At 38.1% G+C, this 21,903-nt stretch overlaps 1 protein-coding gene across 1 annotated transcript in view; it reads left to right on the top strand.

The window, feature by feature from the left end:
• Positions 1–21,017, top strand: part of USP13 (ubiquitin specific peptidase 13) — a 45,656-nt gene extending 24,639 nt beyond the window's left edge. Inside the window, exons 7-21 of the mRNA XM_032193452.1 lie at positions 1,687–1,781; positions 2,868–3,055; positions 4,418–4,489; positions 4,756–4,849; positions 9,018–9,143; positions 10,430–10,583; positions 10,781–10,955; positions 12,969–13,057; positions 13,300–13,422; positions 13,897–13,923; positions 15,544–15,687; positions 16,627–16,793; positions 17,297–17,459; positions 19,086–19,170; positions 19,842–21,017. Coding sequence (XP_032049343.1) covers positions 1,687–1,781; positions 2,868–3,055; positions 4,418–4,489; positions 4,756–4,849; positions 9,018–9,143; positions 10,430–10,583; positions 10,781–10,955; positions 12,969–13,057; positions 13,300–13,422; positions 13,897–13,923; positions 15,544–15,687; positions 16,627–16,793; positions 17,297–17,459; positions 19,086–19,170; positions 19,842–19,935 — 1,796 coding nt within the window. The 3' untranslated portion in view covers positions 19,936–21,017. The remainder of the gene's footprint in view (positions 1–1,686; positions 1,782–2,867; positions 3,056–4,417; positions 4,490–4,755; positions 4,850–9,017; positions 9,144–10,429; positions 10,584–10,780; positions 10,956–12,968; positions 13,058–13,299; positions 13,423–13,896; positions 13,924–15,543; positions 15,688–16,626; positions 16,794–17,296; positions 17,460–19,085; positions 19,171–19,841) is intronic.
• Positions 21,018–21,903: the final 886 nt, after the last annotated feature.

Here is a 21,903-nt window from a genome sequence, read left to right as displayed (position 1 = left end):
GCTTGGGTAAGGTGTTTGAGCTTTACAGGATATTTTGGCTGTTCTATGACCTCGCCAGGAGACTATGGGAATGTTGTGATCTCATGTGTGTGGATGAGGTGTCATGTCTTCTGGGCATGCTTGCTACCATGCAGTGGAATTCCAGCAGATGGGCAGCTACAGCCCCGCACATGCCAGAGGGGTCACGAGGACCAATGTTAATAAAGGGTGTGATGGCCGATCAGCAGAAAGCAGCACAACCCAAAACCACCATTCCTCAGTTTGAGAGAGTTAATGTTTTTTTAAGGGCTGCCAAATTTTAAGTTGCATTTAGATCTTAGAATGGTGGCTAGTCCTCAAGCTGTCATTTCAGCTTGAGTTTCCTACTAGCAGTCCTCAAGGAGACTGCCTTCTTGTTAAATTCTTACACATGTGATGGGCTGAGGCAAAGCCAAGGTCTGTAGTTGCCAGGAGAGAGCAGAATAATGACCCTTCAGAGGTGGTATTTGTGCTGTGAACAGCCTTTATCTGGATTCCTGCTCTCTCCTCCTAAGTTTATTTCTGTTTTCTACTGGTTCAGATTTCTCTGTCAGCCTGGATCTAGTCACATGGAGCAAGGTTACTGAGAGAAATTCTGCTGGGTGTGAAGGACACTTGGCTGAGAGGAGTGCAGGCAGACCGGTAGAGGGATTCTGGGGTTCGGTGTGAGTAGAGACCAGAGCAGGTCATAAACTACAGAGCCATAGGGTAGAAAAGAGAGAAAGAAGATGGAAGGCCTGTTCAAGTCATTCTAGTGAGTGTCTTATAACGCCTATCTTTATATGATGCTTGCAGCTTTGTTTTTTACTCAAGTAGGTAAAAACTCAGCTTCATTACAAGTCTTGCTTGGTAAATGATAAAAATGAGTTTTTATCTCCATTTTGTCCCTCTGTTGGATTTATTAAACTTGGTTTCATAATGAAAATATCACTAGACATATTGTTTCCTTCCTCAGTTTGAACTTTGCCCTTCCTAAATGTTTATGGGCCATAAGGACCTATTTTAGAGCTAGAACTGAAATTTAAATCTTTCATATAATAAAGCCAGACACCCCAATAATGAAATCAGCCTTTCTCCCTAACCACAAGATTAATCTTCTAAGTCCGGTCCAAGTTTCATCTAATAAAGACATGCACAGTTTTTCCTGCATCTCCACAGGAAAAGGAAATCAGTGGATTCCTTGAACTGTACTAGAAACACCACTGGCAGTAGTCAGTGGGCTCCACATGCTCAGTTTTAAAGCGATTGCCTGTATCCAGTAGCTCCACAAGAAATCAGAATCTCTCGTTGTCATGTTCAAAACGTAGACTGTCTATGAATCTGAGAATTTCATGTTCCCTGTTCATTCTTTTTGCTACAGATTTTTTTTACTTACTTTGGGGGGAAAATACTGTAATTGCTATAAACATTCTTAGGTTTTAATACTGTGAAGTCATCTAATTTGTTCTAAGAAGAAGAGTTGACGTGATTGTGTTGAAAATATTTAAGACATTTACTAAGCTGTGTGGGTCTGTATGCATACAGCTGCCTGTTGGTCCTAACCAAACCCAGAGAATACGAATTAGGCATCTTGCGTAGGCATGCCTGTACCGAGAATGCAATGTTAGTAAACAAAGAGAAGGAATAACATTTGATACAATAGATCATCTGTTCTCTTTGCTTTTCTAGATGTCTATTCCTTTGATGAAGAGGAGCCAGTTTTAGATCCACACATAGCAAAGCATTTGGCACACTTTGGGATTGATATGCTGCAGATGCAAGTGGTAGGAAATGAATCTTCTTGGTTTCTTTTTCTCTTCTAGCTGGGGACAGGAAGAAATAGAAAAAAGATGCTTGTAGTTTATATTTGTGTGATTGCTTCAGACTGTTATGATAATATTTAATTTTGTAAAGTTTAGTCAGCCAGTCCATGTTATATTTTCTGAGGTCTGGATGAGTGAATCGTTATTCTCAAATCTGAGAATTGCCTTTCCAAAAAGTTCCTTTGTAGTCAGCAGTTTATATGTGTCACTTCTCTTCTTCTGTGCCATTTTCCTTCAAGATGAAAAATGCCATTCAATTAGATAATAATATCTTGAATATTTAATTACAATGAGTGGAGGAAAGCCTGTTAATTGTGTAAGTAGATAAAAATATCAAGCAAAAATAAATTAATGGACAAGTAAAATGTGATTGAAAATGTCTTTATGTAAAGCTATAAATTTCAGTCTAGGTCTTGTTAATACAGACATTAAAAATGCATAAATACATACTTTCACTCAAGTGTAGGAGTATGGATTATAATGTGGTATACCAGAAAGAGACTGGGGCAAACAGGGTCCTGTTCCTGGCAGTAGAAAAGTCCTTTTTACTAATTTGTATCTTGACGGATGTTGCTTCCGGTTCTGTTTAAATAATCTAAGAAGTCTGAATGGAAAATGGTTTTAAAGACAGGTATTTCATTGTCCAAATGAAGAAAAAACTAAAAATAAGCACAAAGCAACTGAGAAGAGTTAAACCAGTTTCAAAAGACTTCATGTAACTAATAAAACATGGTTTTATTATACTGATTTCCTTACCAATGTTATGAATAAAAAATCTCTCTTATTCAATGGTCTTTCCGGGAAACCTGTTTTATTTAGCAACCTTCAAAACTTAGGTATGGTCTCAGATGCTGCAAAGGATTGGATAAGTAAGCTGCTAGACTTTTGACCCCGATCTCTTTCCCGACACGCACAAGTTACCTTCATTTTCCTATTCCCATGATTTGACTCTTCTTATCTAGATTAGATCACAAATTTGATGATGATGACAGCAACAATATAATAGTGGTAGAAATTAAAAGGAAAAAAAATTCTTGTTTCTTTCAGACAGAAAATGGACTAAGAGATAATGATATAAAACCAAGAGTCTCAGAATGGGAAGTGATTCAAGAATCTGGAGTGAAACTCAAGCCCATGTATGGCCCAGGATATACTGGCATGAAGAACCTAGGAAATAGCTGCTACCTCAATGCTGTCATGCAAATCATTTTCAGCATCCCAGAGTTCCAGAGAGCGTAAGTAGCTCCAAGTTAGCTCTTGTTGTATTCCCCAATCTCTCTCTCTCTTTTTTTTTTTTTTTTTTTTTTCTGTGCAAAATGGTATTTTAATGTCTTACCTCCAAGCAGGTCTTTCAGTCAGTTCAGTGGCCAGTTAGAGGATTTAGTGATTTGTATTGTTCTATTCTGGATAAGGTTGGAATCCCAAACCTAATCTGCCTTTGAAATTGGAACTTGCTTTGGATTCAGTGTTTTTGTTTGGGTCTGCCTGTCATACATAATTAGCAAAACAGAAGAATGTGAAATACTCCTGACCAACCAAAACAGACCACATCACTTCAAGGAGAGAAGCCTTTATATTTATAAAAAGTATACAGTCTATGGTTTGCAATAAATTCAGGGTGCGTTTTCCATCCACAGCTATGGTAGTGTGTGTTCTGGAAGTAAGGTTTTAGATTTTGGAACACCTCCCAGGTTTACAAGTAGCAACTGCCTTCAGGAGAAGAAGAGGGAGAAAACTTGTGTTTGTTTACTTTGTTGGCCATATGGAGTAGAGTCTAATTGACAGCTTTGCTATCTCCATTTTTGAAAAACATAAGGATGGACTTTACTAAGGGAAGTGGTTTTCCACAGCATTGTCCTTGGAGTTTCCTGAAGCATACAGTATTAACAGAGCAGTGAAGATCTTTGGACGAGGCAGAAATTAGGTGTGTTCTTTCACTGTGGCCCTACCATGTAGCCTGTTATTACATCTGTTTTCAAGTGAAGTAATAGATAGCATGCTACAAAATGCTGCACTTTTCAACAAACTGTTTACAATAATATATGCTTCAGTGGTTATTGTCAGGAGTTAGCATTTGTTTCTCTGAGGAAACTCAACAGAACCATTATTTTACATGTTTAGGTCCTGACTTAAAAAAACAAAACAAAAAAAAACCAACCACAAAACAAACAAACAAACAAACAAACAAAAAAAACAACCTTGAAATTTATTCCGCAGTGTTGGTCAAGACTAGGAAGTACATGCATGTTTCGCTGTAGTTTTGAGTAACTCCATCTAGCAGCTACTTCACAATCAAAGAATAGAACTTAAATTCTTACTGAACAACACTGCTGTATCCTTCTCTCTAGCTAGAAGCTTCTAAGCAAAACTTAAATGTGCATTTCATAATTCCTTTACTACTATTTCTTCCACGATAGAAACACTCACCAGGGACAGATTAAGTCATTGCTATGATGCAAAATTTGACTTCCTAGTACAGAGGGAGCTTGCAGATGTATCACTGCTGAACACTGAGTATCTGTTAGTATATCTCTGAGTAAATCTAGCTGTGATGTTTGAATGTTTTTGTTTTGTTCTGTTTTGTTCTTGCTGCTCAGGTATGTGGGAAACCTTCCAAGAATATATGACTACTCCCCTCTTGATCCAACGCAAGATTTCAACACTCAGATGTAAGTGACACTTTTCAGTGATTTACTTGGTCAATGTAAATAAAATCTGAATAATTGAATGGCAGGGCTGAAGAGCATGTCTTCATGGGCTTGAAAGTGAGAAATGGCACAGGGTAGAATGTGAAGACTTGTCTGCGTAATTACAGATAATGTTTCCTCAGGGGTTCAAAGACACTACATTTCTTTTTTCCTTGGAAGAAATCTGTCTATTCTTTACCTGTTTTCCCATGTTTTTCTTCCCCCCCCCCCCATTTTCTTCCCTACAGGGCTAAACTGGGACATGGCCTCCTTTCAGGCCAGTACTCTAAGCCACCCATGAAATCTGAGCTTATTGAACAGGTGATGAAAGAAGAACACAAGGTATTTGACTGAGCTTGTGCAGCCTGGTAACTAGGTAAAAATGATACCCTGAGAAAAGGGAACAGGTGTTGGGCATTGGAGAGCATGGGTGGATCCAGCATGGGATGCTTAGCAAGGTGGAATGAGCAGGATTCTTGTCAGGAATATATTAGTCAGGGACTATTTGTGCAAAGCATTAAAGCTACCATTGGTTCTGCTAATAACATTCTCCTGCTCCAGTAATGAGAGCAGAGCTTAGGTTTACCTTTTGGTTTACCTTTTCTGAGGAACAAAAAAAATGTTATTTAGAGAGTCCAGAGTATTTAGAAGAAAACGTCTAAGTCCTCTCTAAATTGCAGAAAGAAGGATAAAGAACTGAAGAGGTGCTTCTGAGAAGTGTCTGACGATATTCCACCTGATTTTAGGAGAAGCTGTCTATGTAATGCGAGATTTAGCGGTGCTGGAGGCTTTCATTTGTGTGAAAGAGATGTCATGCAGAGCTATATCCACTGAGGCTTGCTTCGAGTATTTTATGGTTACAAAAAACATGTGGAAGCATGCCTATGCCAGTGGGGTCTCTCCTAGAAAATGAACAGTAGATATGATTTTTGGATATAAATTGAAACTGTAACCACTGGACAGCCAAGCATCAAGGCACATAGTGGCATCCATACACCTACACCTTTATCTGTGTATGCTTTCTTCATTCAGCAATGAATACTTTCACAATAACCAGAAAGCCTCCTCGTATTCTTTTTCTTACAGTATTTTGATTTTTTTAAAAGTAAGGATAATTTTTGACCAAGGCCTGACTGATGTATTTTTGTCAGCAAGGTTCATGGGCACTGCCTGATTCACCTTTTAATCTTTGTACCTGTTCTTACTTTTGTGAAGAAAAGCTGTCAGCAGCTTAGTGGTGAGCTGGGAAAGATTATTTTCTTTGTCCAGGTTAGTGTAATTTCCCTCAACATTTCAGAGTGAGAATAACACCAGTTCAGATTTTGTCACTTTGAACACTGATGTTTTTGGATTTGCCTGTTTTCCCTACAGTTACCCAATTAATAACTGTGTGGAAGAAAATCCTAGTTATTTGGTCAGTGTTCTCTACCCAAGTGAATCTGTTGAAGTTTAGATTTGTTTTACTATTCAAATTATCTACTTTGAAACATCTTCTTTAGAGTGATGCTAGAAAAACTGCCTGGAATGTGTTTGTGTCCCTGCCAACCTCTCTTATTGTGATTCCAAGCAGCACGTGGAGCCAAAGCGCAGACTCCATAGATGGGATATTTAGAAACAAATGGTGAGCTAGCAGCAAATAGTGAAAATAATGCCTGTAGGAAAGAGCTTTCTTTATGGAGGAAAAGTTCTCTTACCAAGTCATATTTTCACAGATAATAGCAATCACATTTGCTTCTGTCACAGAAGCATGATGATGTTTTCCATGGAAATAGATTTTTTCCTCTACCTTCCTCTATCAGTTATTGATATAGGAAATTCTCCTAAAATAAGAATGTCAGGGGGATACTGGACAAAGACCAAACATCTGGTACACAGTAGGTTGCAGGATTTGAAAGCTTCATGTCTCAAAGCGATTGTTTTGTACAACAGATAGTCATTGGTTTGGTGCAACCAATCACAAGTGGCTTATGTTTCCTTTAAATAAAGTTAAAATCTATCAGTGCATCACTATAACTAAGAAATAGTAGAATAATTTCAACAGACTCCTCACCTTAAATTCTGTGCACTGATGACCTGCTTTGTTAAATGCATACAGGATATGAATGAAGAACTATGTGCTGGAAGATCAGGACACTTAGAATAAACCTACATCTGCATGTTTAGGCCAGTGGTCACTCCTAGCAATGAGATGTTGAGAACTTTTTAATGACAAATAGCATATTTCTGTCAGGTAGTTAGTAGTAGCCATGTGTTGTTATTTAAGAATATCTGTATTATTCATAAGGTCAATTTAATAAAATTGTAGTTGTATGTATCAGATGAGTTCGTTATCAAGCAAATCCTAGCAGTTACCAGTATTTGAATTAGCCTTTATTTATTCTTTTTATTGAATATTTTTTTATTCCTTTTATTCTTTGTATTGAAGAATTACTTAGAAAAAATAAATATAGCTGTTCCCTCTGTTCCCTCACTCTGGATGTACAAATGTAGGTTTTGTGGGCTTGGGGGTGTTTTCCTGCCCTGCCAGCTCTTCCACGAAATACCAGTATACATACAGATGATATTTCTCATCCAGATAGCTGTACTGATATTTAAAATAAACTAATATGATTGCAGAGGATTTTAGGCCCTCAACATTTTCAAGTGCTTCAGTTTTGTGTCTATAAAATCAATTATTCATTTTATTTTTATTCTCTCCCCCCTCTTTTTTTGCCTCCTACATGCAAAGAAGTTCTTTAGCTTTCTGGGTCTTTGGAATTCATCCAAAGTTTTTTGGAGTTGTTGCCTGTAAAAGCGTTCATGTGAGATCTGCATTGGTCCAGCACAGTCTATATTTAGCTAAACTGTTTTGCAACTGTTGATGGGGAAAGTATGCCAGGTATTCTATAAATATTCATGGTTCTGGGGAGCTGAAATCTTTTTGCCACAGGAGCTTTATCTGGGAATGGCAGCCACTTGGACCCACTTTGATATGAAGAACAGATTGAAAGCTTCAATCGTCATCAACTAGGACTTAATTTTCTGCTTAGAGCTCTGCCATTTCTTCCATTATTTTTCTTGTCCTTGAGGTAGAAAGAGTTTACAGTGTGAGATCCTTTTCTAGAGATTGTCACATGTGGCATATTTCTCCCTGCTCAAATGGCTGAGTAAAAAGCATATAGATGGAAACAAGGCTTAAGTCCAAACTCATTGCATTACACATCAGGGCAAAAGTGCCACCTTGCAGTATTCTTGCTTTCAACATAGGAAAAAGCCTGATGTGAAGTAATTTGAGCTGTTTTACGCATTTCTCTCCTCAGTCTTGGCTTTGAAAGGCAGTCGAGGACACAAAAGTGATAAATAACCCATGATTCAGAAATCCCTAGAACATCTCTCTGTTCAAACAGTACTGAGACCCTTTCTCTTTCTGAGACCCTCTAACTAGCATCTTAGTTTAATGAGGTAGCTGGTATGTTGCCAGAAACCGAAAAAAACATAATTGAGCATCTGCTTCTGATTTCAGTGAGTCTAGGGCTATCTTACGCTGGTGAAACCAAGAATAAAATTTTGCTCTGCTAGTGTATGCTTTATGCATCTTCCATTTCATGCTGCTTTTTCTATTTTTATACCAGAATGATAGTGCAACTGTAGTAGAGACTGAGATTGGCTGGATATTGAACAACCCTTAGTATGTCCTAGAGGCTATGCTTTTGCTTGGACTGTCTTGAAATTTATTTGGTCTTATGGAGGATGAGGGCAAATCTGAGTAAAAGATTCTGACCTTTTTGAAAGTGTTATGTAAAAGGAATAATGACTAGTGTATTCTTGAGGATACAATTCCAAGGAGAAAAAAAAAAAAAAGCGTCTTGAAGTGGTATAGAGATTGTGAAAATGAAAATGAGGACTCTCTTAGCAGCTAGAGATCTTCATAAATGGTACAGTTTTCTGGCCAAAGGCTGTATGTTCCTGGTCCTTCAACAAAACTAACACCTGCAAATTGCAGATTCATGTCTGTTCTTTGCAACCCATCTGGGAATTCATCCTGCATGCATTAGTTGCTCTCTGCTTCACTCTGCAGAGATCTCTGGAAAGGTTTTGTCCTGAGTAAAGCTGCCAGCTGGTTTATCAACGTGCTTCAATGCCCACATAGCTTTAAGTGAAACAGTGGTCTGAAGGAATGTCAAATGTTAGAAAACTGTGTAGACTTTTAGCCTTTCTGAAAACTACTAGCCTTCAGCAAACATTCTATGCTTCTATGAAACCTGCAGTAATTGGTTTTAACTTGCAAATGCCATGGAAAAATCAGATGAAATGAATGATGCAGGAGATGTCAGAAAACATATTCTAAAACAGTCGAATAACATTTCAGGTTCCTTTTCATTTTTATTAAAATGGAAGTCTAGATGAAACTGAAATTATTATTTCTACAGTGATAGAAATGGGTCAAAAATAGATCTAGTGGAGTGATCTTTGGTCCAAGAATAAACAAAAATTCTTCTTTAAAAGCTTTCTTTCTTTCATTTATTTCTAGCCACAACACAATGGAATATCTCCCCGAATGTTTAAGGCTTTTATAAGTAAAGGCCACCCAGAATTTTCCTCTAATAGACAACAAGACGCGCAGGAGTTTTTTCTACATCTTATAAATCTCGTAGAGGTGAGAAAATCTTAATGTTCTGTGGAAATCTTCTGTTCTGTGGTTGTGTTAGACAATGAGGACCAAGTTGTTATATGAATAGTTCATTTTTTAATATATTCTTTATAGTGTTGGATATGTAGAAAATGGCACCAATTTAAATGTGTTTTGATTTAGAAACAATTTTTCATTTTATTCTCCTTTCTCATGACTTCAGACTCTTGCATGACCAGTGATGCAAGAGATACAGAAAGGTCAAGCATCTTTGAACAAACTATAAGATTTATAAATGTATGTGTCTGTCCTTAAATTGCTGTTCATTTATGATTGCATACTATCCATTTGTTTACCATAACAAAGTCTGTCTTGGAATAATAATGAATTAGGTGGTATTATTATTGCAAATTTTTGTCTACATTGGGAGCAAACTAATCACCACATCCAACTCCTTTTACAAATCCCAGCTGTACATCCTTGAGTCATTACAGGAGAAAGTCTCTCCTGATGAAGGCAAAGTGAATATTTGTCAGTTGAATATTTCTGAATATAAAATGTTAGTTCTACTGTGTTCCAGCTCAATGCTGCATGTAAAAGAACCAGTGCTGTGAATTTTAACTATGTCTTTCTGAAAAGGAAATTTACAAAGACAGCCAGTTTTGATTTAAAGCACTTCTTTCTTTTCCATCCCTCCTCCCTCATTTTCCTATTTTCCCCAAGAATCAAAGGTGTTTATTCATGTGTTAGTTTGGATGAAGTTATTCACATTTGAATGTGTAACATTCTACATCACAAAACGCATTACTGATTACAGGGTGGCTAGAAGACTTCTTTTTTTCTTTTTACTTTTTTTTTTTTTTTAAACCTGATCACAGATATTAACATGAACAATAAGGAGGAGGAATTATTCTTTGTATGACATTTCTATCTGGATAATGAACTACAAGTTTCTCGTTCTGTTTCAATGCAGATTCAGAGTGGTAGGAACAATTCTGTCTGCTGAAGGGATGTTCTATGTTACTTACCTGAGATTTCAGTCTTTATTATAACCTGTTACTTTCGTAGCTTCTTCTGTCTACCTTGACTCAGTCACATTCATTCTGTGCATACCCTGCAAATTAGTATCTTTCTGCAAGATATTGCTGTGTATGCAGACATCAAGAACTTCTCTGAGTTCTGCATGCAATAGGAAACAAGCTGAGCTGTCAGAGCTGGCTGCAACATTAGTGTCTTTGTGCTTATCATCAGTCTTTGGATTCTTTGGTCATCTAAGGGATGATCATTAAAGTGAATGTTAATATTCCTTTCAGAGGAACCCAGTAGGTTCAGAAAACCCCAGTGATGTCTTCCGGTTCCTGGTGGAAGAACGCACACAATGCTGCCAGTCCAGAAAGGTGCGCTACACAGAGAGGGTGGACTATATCATGCAGTTACCTGTTGCAATGGAAGCAGCAACAAACAAAGGTAAGGAAACAAAGAGGTCTATTGACTGACTATTTGGAAACTTTCCCAACAATGAATGATGTCTGTTGAGCCACACAAGAGTTTTACTGGTAGGTAGGTTCTTCTGTTTCTAAGACCTGCAAAAATAAGACTGCAGTGAGGCACATCAAAACCACAACAATGTTCATTTAGCTTTCCATGTGATGTGTATTTCTCAGATGAATTAATTGCGTATGAACTGAAGAGGCGAGAAGCAGAAGCTGCAAGGAGAGCTCCACCAGAGCTTGTCCGTGCCAAGATCCCATTTAGTGCATGTCTGCAGGCTTTTTCTGAACCGAACAATGTGGAAGACTTCTGGAGCAGTGCCCTTCAAGCAAAATCTGCAGGAGTTAAGTAAGTGTCTGTGTGCCTAATGAAAACCTGTACTCTTTGCTTACTTTCCTACCTGGACATGGCACAGTGAGAAACAAAGGGCTTTATGGGCTCTGGGATCGTGTTAATGTTGGGGCTCACAATGCAATGTGCAGATCAAGCTCGACAAGAGCTGTAATGAGCAATCGAGCAGGAAATAAATTGATCTAAACTGTCAAACTCCAAGAGGTGAAATTAGTTGGTTTTTAAGAGCTTGAACTTTAAATGCTTATTACTTAATTGTTTGCCCATGTTTTAAAATTGATTCCCATGTATTAGCTAGTATGCTCTGTACTGAGTGTTAAGAGACACTCTGGATCTCTGTGCTTAGTCCCTTGATGTCTTCATTTGACTAAAAATGCTGAATAGCATTGTGTGGAGACAAAACAAGATAAAGCAAGTGAAGGTTTTACTTCTTGTTTGAAAAAGTTCTTTTGATGAATGGAAGTCTTTGAATTTGTGAAGTGCTATGCTGATAATGCTGTTGTAATTATGTTACTATGTTTTTTATGTGTCTGGATTTCAACCCATCCACATCTGCCAGCTACAGGATATGGTTGCATCTGTTAAGCTTGATTGCTCTTACTTATGTGGGGTCATGGTACAAGGTGGACTTAGGGAAAAAAAAAAAAAAAAAAAAAAGAAAACTACCTTGTGTGCCTATACTTAGGTAGATAAAAGAATAAAAGCTTCTTGGGCTTAGAAAGCATTGAGATGAAATAGAATGGGAGGCAGAGGACTGAAATTTGCAGGGGGAGAATTCCTTGTTAACAAGACTTAGTTTCTTATCAGGTTCCATTTCTATATGTCAGCAGCAAGGAGTGGTTGAAAAATGAGCTCTGCAACTGATTTGCTGTGATACCTTCTATTTTTAGATCACTTAACATATCAATGCCTCATCCCTCTTTTTGTGTACAGCTTCACTCGTATTGAAAGCTGTGAGGCAAGTGCACGTGGTATGGAGAAAATCGTAGCAGAAAATTGTGGAGGTTTCTCTCTCTCTCTTTACTTTGACCATGATTTAGCACTTCCTCATTCCTTGGATATTTAAAAGCATTGAAAGATAAAGAAGAATATGTTTAAAATTCAAAATTTTCTGCTGCAGATAATAAAGTTACTAAAACTGCAGGGTAGAGCTAACAATAATTTAGAAAGCAACTATCTGTAATATGGAAAGAAGGCCTCATTGAGGATGGGTTAATTGTATTTTACCCAGAATAAGTTGAACTAGAGGAAAGGATGGCATGTGTAAATGGAAGATAAGGGGAAAGGTTCAGGATACTAAATACAAGGAAAATGGGAACGCGGAGAAGGAGAACAGCAATACATATAATGTTTCATTGTGTTCAAGATTAACTTTTTTCTCTTCATTAAGCTGACAAAAATCAGATATCTGTTTCACCTCGAGTCATCTCTATTTTTGTTAAATATCGTAGTAGTTTAATAAGAATATAATGCATTTCTAAATAGTATTTTTATATGAAAAATTCAAAAATAACATCTTTATCTTAATGAAATGCTTTATAGGTGGATTGATACCTCATTGTCTATGCTACTGTTAGAATGAAAAACTGCACATTCCATTGTTAGCCCATTTTGTCCAAACTATGCTTTAAACATTTGCCCTAAAGTTCTAGCCAATACATCATTGAAAAGTTATTTTCTGACATTCAATTTCAGAATTGCTTGACTAAGCAAATTTAATATATTACTTTTAGTTGTTTGCTGTATTTTTCATACAAGCTGAATATCTGCAAGGTTTTCAGCTGACATTTGGGATATAAATGTATAGAAAGCTACTATACTTCACTGTACTTGAAAACTTACTTTTCTGTGAAATTTAGGTTCTCACTTATATTTTATAAAATTCATCACTATTCATTTCACTCAGAATTACTAGAATTACTTATCTCAGTGTGCATGAGGTACTAAAATCTGTGCTGCTTTTGATGTTGTTGCCCTGCTTCACTGAATTGAATTTCTTGTGCTTCCCAGGACTTCACGTTTTGCTTCATTTCCTGAGTACTTAGTTGTGCAGATAAAGAAGTTCACCTTTGGCCTTGACTGGATACCCAAAAAGCTTGGTATGTGCCTTTTATACTTCCCTTTTCTCATTCTATCTAATATAATCTGTAAGGTATACATGCTTTCCTGTATGAGGACATTACTTCATTCTGAATTTTATACTGTGAAGATCCTAATTGAATCTTCTTTTCTTTTATGACAAATTAAACTAACCCATGTGAAATTATCCTAGCTGTTTGTCAGCTGTGTACCAGAGTCCTTGGTGGTTTCATATGCTTAACCCATTTCTCTGTTTTTGTAGATGTTTCTGTAGACATGCCAGATTTCCTGGATATCAATCACCTTCGGGCCACGGGTCTCCAACCAGGAGAAGAGGAACTTCCAGACATTGCTCCTCCCATTATCATTCCTGATGATCCGAAAGGTACTGACATCTGTTCTCTTGATCCTCCCCATGAAAGACAACTAGTACCTGAGGTTGTGTGCCAGACCAAAGGCTATGTCAAAATTCAGCTCCCTAAAGGTTTGAATTTTGACTCTTATCTGCAGTTTCTTACCATGACCTATTCTTTTTAGCCCTTTTTAGTGGACTGACCTGTTTTTAGCGCGTTTGGGTGATGGAACCTTATAACAGAACAGGTTCTTATTTAAGTTTAGCCATCAGATATAATTCCTGCTGGTTTATGATACTAGTGGCATCTCATTCTGAGTTGCTAGGGAGGTTGTTAATTCAAGGCAAAACATCAGGGATATAAAGATGATCATGCTCTGCCTGTATGAGGTCCAATGTTTCTGTGACTTTAAAAAAAAACACATGGATTTTTTGTTATATGGAACAATATGAATCTACTTAGCCTTCATATGTGGCTTTCCCTCCTTTTTTCCCCTTGTTTTTCAGATCGTACGATGAACCATTTCATGGAGTGTATGTATCTCATTTTTCTGAGACTGGTATTTCATCTGCTTAAATTGCCATGCTTTTGCCCAGTTAATGGTTTCTTTGTACACATACTGATGCATGGAGCTCTGGCTGCATGCTTCCTTTAAGTAGCAGCTGACATCTGTATTTGTTCATCATTTGCTTGCATGCGTGCAGGACTCTTCTGCATAAAAGAGTCTGTACTAGCATAAGTGTAGCCAGAATATGAGCTGCTACTCTATCTGCAGTAACCTTGAATATAAAATCTGATGTACCTGTGTGTAATAAAATACAATTGTGAACAGACCAGGAGATGTTAACTCGGATGCAATGTTTTTACAATATTTTTGCTTCACGCATGCAGCCATTTATTAGAAAATAGACACTACTATTTTATACCCATGCATTTAATTATATGAACTAGGAGATATTTTAGGTTTAAACATTACATGTGTTTGGATATATGTAGGATGCTATGCAGATTCTATGGACAGAGCCTTAACTTAACAGTTGTCTATGTTGAATGCTGAACAGCACCTCTCTAGGCTTGAAAGTTCCTTTATGTTTTATATAATTGCTTGCTAAAGAGAAGACTTGGTTGCTACTTTCATTGATGAATCTGCTGTACTTCCAGACTGAAGTTGTTATGATCTTAGCAGAGACTTATTTCAGGTCTGGTTTGTAGAATGAAGGAGGTGGAAGTGCAATATGAATATCTGTGAGGTGTCTTTAATATTTACTGTGTTGGAAACTTATTTTTACCTGCAGTTATCTCCAAGCAGAATGTTATCTGTGCTACTTCTAATAATAACTTATTAATGAGAGAGAGAATACCAAGAAGGTCCTTGTAGTGCTTTATAGTATCAGCAGTGCTGTCAGAACAAATCGATTTTTCCATGCATCAGCAGAGGCAGTAGCAGAAGTTCTGCTCTAAGCTAAAAGCCCCAGAAGAGACAATGTGTCCGAGTGGTATGGTATGAGACCTAAAGAGAGGTGGGTACCACCTCTCCTGGGAAGAAAGACTCGCTGAATTTCTGCAGGTGTTCAATGCAGAACAGACCAGAGCAGGAGCCAAGGGCTCATCTGCAAGATGCCACTCATCGGCAGGATCTTGCAGTTCTGGGGGTTACAGCTGCTTGATCCTGGCTCCCTCTGGACTCTTACCTCAGCTGAAGCTGTCAGGCTGTGTAATTCAGAGATGAAGCTCAGCTGGAGACTGCTAGATCCAGCAGCCACTGTTCCTCTTGCCTGCAAGATCCTTCCTCAGAGAGCTGTGATGGCTCTAGATGGCCTTCCCTAGCTAAGCTCAGTACCTAACTTCACCCCTTAAAATTCAGCGGTGAGTTCTTTTATAAATGAAATTCTGTAGGAAATTGTCAAGGTTAATGACCTATGTAGGTTAGTGAGACAAATGATTCCAAGTCCATAATAAATCATAATAAATACTATAATGCTTTGTACAAGGCTGCTTTCTAATGAGTATGGCTTTATTGCTAACCTAAATACTAGTACTAAAACAAATCCTAGCAGTATGTATAGTAATATGTATCACCACAAATAACATTAAGAATGACTGTACAACAGATTAAATTAGACTTGTATATTCTAGAAGGTCCTTTCTTGCAGCTCTAGATATTGATGAGTCTTCAGTTATGCAACTGGCAGAGATGGGTTTTCCTTTGGAAGCATGTCGGAAAGCTGTGTACTATACAGGCAACCTGGGTGCTGAAGTGGCTTTCAACTGGATCATTGCACATATGGAAGAACCAGGTTAGTGACTGGAAGGTGCAAACTAAACTCACCTCCTGGTTGTCTATCATGGCAGTTGAAATGTCATAACGTGTGACAGAGAAACAACATCCCCCTTCCTCACCTCAGGAAACCTGGAGGTGTGAGTGCATTTTCCTAAGCTGCTCCTAGGATATGCAGGTCTTGACCATCATATGGCATCCTCTGTCTAGAAGACAACAAACCTAAGCTACACCAAGAGTACTGTCTCTTGTCCTCACTGGTGGTGTGGGCTAGCTCTCTGTTTTCCAGCCTTTGGCTAGGTCTGTGCTGCAGAGGGGAAAGCTGACTTGTGATCAAGCGTAAGTTCAGAGAGCTCTGTTTTGTGGATGCTTTTTTGCCATATCAGCCTTCTCTAGCTCAGATTAGTGCATTCACAACATATTTATAAGTTGTGCTATCTACTGATGGACACCTAATTGGCAGCTAGATATTCTCCACTTTCTGTGTTTCAACCATACAAAGTTTGAGCCCATGATTTGGTACTGAGTATAGCTGAGCACTCCCTTGCCAGGGAGCTCCTGATTTGGTTGAGTTCCCATTTCATTGTGGACTCTTGTGTTGCTTGTGTAAATGGAGAATGAGTTTTACTTGAGCTTAACCAGGATATTTCAGCTATGGAATCAGTTAATTTTACAACTATATGCACATCAGCCGGATTGTCTACTGTTCTGGTGTCATCACTGCTTCTACATCAACCTTTGCTACTTTCCTTCAGTTGTTTCACTTCTGTGATGTACCAAGTTGTTGCAACTTGTTGTTTTTTAAGGCTTTCCACACATTTAAGTCCCAACCGGGCAAGTGAAATAAACTGCACATTGATTTCCAGGCTGCTTTGAGGTCCTGTTTGTTTGTGTGTGTTGTTGACTTTCCAGTTCAGTGGGGCAAAAGGATGAATTGATGAATGTTTTATTGTTCCAGACTTTGCTGAGCCACTGGTTGTACCTGCGTTTGGAGGAGCCACTTCCAGTGGAGCGGCTGGGTTAGGGGCTGTTGGGCTGGATAACCAGCCTCCTGAAGAGATGGTTGCCATTATCATTTCCATGGGTTTCCAAAGGAACCTAGCAATTCAAGCGCTGAAGGCAACAGTGAGTTCCTTGAGTTAGTGGTAGCATGTGGATTTCATCTGATATTATGTGCCCTGTATGTGTGCGTGTTCAGGTAGCTCTGAAAAATACATATAAAAATTGAGTTAGTGGGTAATGCGTGTAGAACTATTCTGGCAAAGTGTGGGATGCCTGCCTTGGTTAGGTTAAAGTGGAGAAGGTGGGCAGTGTGCATTACATACATGTAATGTTAAAATGTAGTGAAACATCTGTTGAGAAACAATCAGAATGCCGAAAGACTGTGTGTCTTCATGATGGGAAATCTGGGACCATGGGAAATATTTGTGGAAAGATTTCTTTTCCATCTATTAAGCTTCTGCAGAGTGCTTGTTGAATACTGTTTTCCATGGAGGAAGAGTATGTATCTTAGAAGCTTTCAGGGCTTTTGCATATGATCCATATTTGTTTCAAAGGCTGGTATCTGAGTGGTAGCATGATTCTAGAGAATGTATTAAGGGCTGCTTTTTTGTTTGATTGACTCACAGAACAATAATTTGGAGCGTGCGCTGGAATGGATCTTCAGCCGCCCTGAACTTGAGGAAGAGAGTGAGCCTGCTTTGGACGTGATGGATCTGGAGAACCATGCTAACGCGAATATCCTTGCAGAGACAGGATCAGAGGGACCCAGGATCAAAGATGGGCCTGGAAGTAAGTTCTTCAGCTTAGAGTTGGCGATTGTGTTGTTGCATCACACCTACCCAAGTACTTCTTTCAGACAACTTACTTTTAATCCTGCTTCTGGGGCTGAGCCAGATGCTGTGGGGCTAATTTCTGTGGTCTGTGTTTGCTCAGTAAACTTTCTCTGGACTCACTGAATAACCTGAGTCCCAGCTTTTTGTTGCCACGGCATAAAAGTCTCTCCTGGCCTAGTTTTACTTTTTTGTTGTTGCTGTAAGATAGAAGGACAAAGAAAAGCTAGAATGTCGAAATCTTCAGAGGCTGAGTATCCCAAAGATAACACTGCTGTTGCAGACCACCTGAGTTTCTGTCCTTCTATGGTGTGGGGTGAGGTTGGGTGGGTGGGTTGATAAAATCCCCTCAACCAAATTTCTTATTCTAATGTGGCTGGTATAATTAGCATCCTGTTTGTACTGCTTTGATGTTTTCTTTTGGGCTATGTTTTTTTCTTTGAGATTCTCAGTCATATGACTGCTAAATAAACCACAAGATGGAGCAAATGTACAGCAGTCAAAGTTGTGAAGTAGGCAAAAAAAACCCCACACAGCAACTTAAGTGTAAAAGCACTAGAGTACAATAGCTCAGTGGTTCCAATGTAATGCGATCATATTGAAGGGTCATTTGTGACCAATTCTAATAACTGTTTTATGTTCTAAGGTTGTCCCTCTGGTTTTGACTGTAATGGTCTTAGAAAAAAATATTAACATCCAATTTGATTTTGGTTCTGTGGTTGCCATTATTGTATAAGAACATTAATTTCTTTGTTTCTAACATGATAAAATCCAATCTTAAGTCTTGTGGAGATGTGGGAAAGATTGATAATCATTAGATTAAAAAACAACAACAACAAAAAAGAAAATAAAGATTTGGAATAATTATTTTTTGTGGTACTTAGCCTTTATAGACTGAGACCATTTACTGAGTGCCTGAAATCCTGATAACCAACATGATACTGTAAAATGGCTCCAGAAAGCCCTCTCCACCAAAATCCAGGCCTCTGTCCTTATGCAATATCCTGAAAGAAGGTACCCTTTTACTTTTGGTGGTAATCTGGGTGAATGGCATGAATGGGTGGGGAGCAAGAACCAATGATGTGTTCTCCAGAGGCTCAAAGTACAAAAATTGTCCTTTGTATTAAAGGAAGAAGTTTCTTTCCTGTCCTCCCTTTTATGAGCTGATGAAATTTAGAACTTACGTGGTTTTTTTGTTTGACTTATAGGGGATCTGTGATCACGCTCAAACACATAGCTAATCTGTGTGCGGAATGAACTCCATATCTAGCACTTTCTGTGGTGCTCTCTGTGAACTGGGAATGAATCTGCTGTTTTCTCTTTCCAGGGCTGTGATCACAGCCCTGCTGTACATGCACAGATGTATGTGGGTTTTGCTTGGATTGTTTTGATGTTTGACAGTGAATTTGAGTACTAGTTAAACTGAGCATATGCTGCAGTCTTAACAGATACTGTGCTTGGGGATGCAGAGTCTGAGTTAGGAGTGCCCAGGTGCTTCTCTAGGATTAGAAAGAAAAGTTTCCCCTGGATTCATATTGCAATGCTAGCAATAAGATATATGCTCCCCTTTGTATTTGTTAAACAGGATATGAGCTGTTTGGGTTCATCAGCCACATGGGAACATCCACAATGAGTGGCCACTATGTTTGTCATCTCAAGAAAGAAGGAAGGTGAGTTGATGATGAGTGGAGGGAGACACACGGGTGTACAAATGTTTTCTTTGAAACATGCATCTGTTCAGAGCAGGATGTGTATTCATGGCATGCAAAACACACGTTATAACCGTGTATATATTTCCCACCAAAGAGATGAAGTTTCTGATTGTTATAGATTATAGATGTGATTAGTCAACTCTGATACGGCTGAGATCTAGGTTGAAATGAATCAGTGAGTGTTCTGTCCTTGTTATTTCAAATCTTTGTTCATTTGGGGGCATCACTTTTGTACCTGACTGTTTATCTGAGCTTCCCCCAACTTCCTCTCCCTTCCCATTAATAGAAACCCATCAGACTACAGGCTAGTTCTAACACTAGTACTGATAGTACTGCGGACTGATCTTGGCTGTGATTTTGATATGCTTTTTTTTTTTTTTTTTTTTTTAATCAGAAATCCATAATTTTCCTTCATTTAAACTCTAACTGCATACTCCTCTACACATCCCTCTTCCTTTTCGGTTCTTGATATTGCCAGTAAAGGTGCTTTAGCTGTTTCTCAGGTCATTTTTTTCTGTTGCAATGCCTACATTTAGATTTTAAGTTCTTTGAACTTTGGATTTGATTAGTCCTTGAAAAGTGATGACTTTTATACAGACAGAATGTAATCAGTCTTGTTTTCATTTCAGATGGGTGATCTACAATGACCTTAGAGTCTGTGCCTCAGAACGACCTCCGAAAGACCAGGGCTACATTTATTTTTACCACAGGATACCAAGTTAGGCCTCAAATCTATTACCTGGCCTTAAGAAGCCATAAGCCTTTTTAACCTGCCAAAAAAAGCATCCAAGAAAAAAAAAATCAAAGCCAACAAAAGACCCCTAACCCTTGGACTACCAAAAAGCAAAGGAAAACATGGGATATTTATAGTTTATATAAAAACAGTTATTTGATGCCTTCTTAAGCATTAGAGGGAAAAATTTCTATCAGGTGATGTATAGTACCTTGTTTTAAATTTATACACCTTAAAGGATACCTTAAGACCATGCAGATTACTGGTGGAGTTTGCAGCTAGTATATGGAGAAAACAGGATTTTCAAAATTGGACAAAACCAGACCAGTTCAGCTCAACTCCTGCGTGTTCAGTCCATGCATCCATTGAAGACCATGAAGAAATATTTGCACCTGTGGTAACTGGGAGTCACTGTTTTCAGCCAGAGTGCAGACCACTTACGGAAATATCACGTGTAAAGTTGGAGGGAGGGTGTGTGTGAGTGTTCTTCAGAGCAAAATGTCTTATTTGAGATTATTGTCATTACAGTGAGAAAAGCCAGCTACAGTTACACCAGTCTTGTAGTGTTTCGTTTTGCATTTTTGATGCATAAAACTGAGAAACTAACGGAGATGTCAGTGCCCTGTACATTTTCTGCCAAAGAGAAATAGTGGATTTTATTTTCACAGAGGTAGGTTTCTTCATCCTCTCTTGAATGTTTGTTTTGAAAGTTCTTCAAACAGATTCAGGATTACAAGTGGCTAAAAGAAGGAATTTTTTTCTGATTATAAAATTAAATAGTGTGCTCTCAGGAAAAGCCTATTATTTTATTTTATTTTATTTATTTATTTTTTTTTCTCTGATGAAGGAGGTAAAGAAGGAGTTATTGTCCCATTATATTCCTTTCTGGAAATTTGCATCTAGCTCACTCACACTCCAGCTGAAATCAACTCCCTGACAAAGTATTTGCAGTGCCATTCTTCTTTCTGCCAAAGGCTGCTTAAGTATTTAATTCCATCTGCGAATGGGGAAAATTGCTTAGTAAAATTCTGTTATATTTATTTAATGATCCCTCCCCCCCCCCCCCCCCCCCCCCCCCCCCCAAAAAAAAAAAAAAAGGCAATACTTTCTCATGATGTTTCAGATTTCTTGTAACTTGCGATCACACCAATAATCTGCTCTTTTACAGACACCTTCACAAAAGGGGTTTTATATCTCTGGCAGGAATGAAGGGTGGGTAGGTAGGGGCTGGCCTTTCCTGTCCCTTTTTTGTTTTTGTTTTATTTTTTTTTTGGTGTTATTTCAGTTTGCAGCACAGGCAAGATTATATATATATGGGTTTTTAAATTGTCATTGAAAACATTAATTCTAGGGAAAAAAATACAATGGTGAATGTGATACTTTTTGTGATTCCAAAAACTACTAAAAGTTCAAAATGTATTAGCCACTGCTTAGAGATGGTTGAAGGAGTTGCCTCATGTAATCTTACTGAGCCTTCAAAGTAAATTGGAAAGGTCAAAACAAAGAAAAAAAAAAAAACACAAAGAAAAAACCTTGTAGAATATGAGAGACAGGGAGCTTTAATCTCTGCAGTACCTGCGAGTTTAATAGAAAAATTCAAGCAGCTACAAAAGAGAACCCAAATTAAAAATCTGGTTATGAGCAGGGCATTTTATTTTTTCCAGCATTTGGAGGAAAAAAACCAACAACATGCAGAGCCAAAAAAAAAAAAAAAAGTGTATTTTTTCAGCTTCTGATCTTAAGAGAGGAGAAAAATCCTAGTGCAATAATTCTGTAAATGGTGCCTAATTGCTGGGAAAGCTTCCTCCATTAAGCGCTCTTATTGACACAAAAGCATGGTGCTATAGCGCATTAAGTGGCTCCTGTGAGATTCAGCTGCTTTGTAATTATTGAGCCACCAGTTCTGGACAAAATAAAATCTGCCAGTAATTTTTTTCCTTCCTCAAGGTTTTTGAGTA

Source organism: Aythya fuligula, chromosome 9 (genome assembly GCF_009819795.1).
Source record: "Aythya fuligula isolate bAytFul2 chromosome 9, bAytFul2.pri, whole genome shotgun sequence".
Lineage (NCBI taxonomy): Eukaryota > Metazoa > Chordata > Aves > Anseriformes > Anatidae > Aythya > Aythya fuligula.
This window is presented reverse-complemented; position numbering and strand designations above follow the sequence as displayed.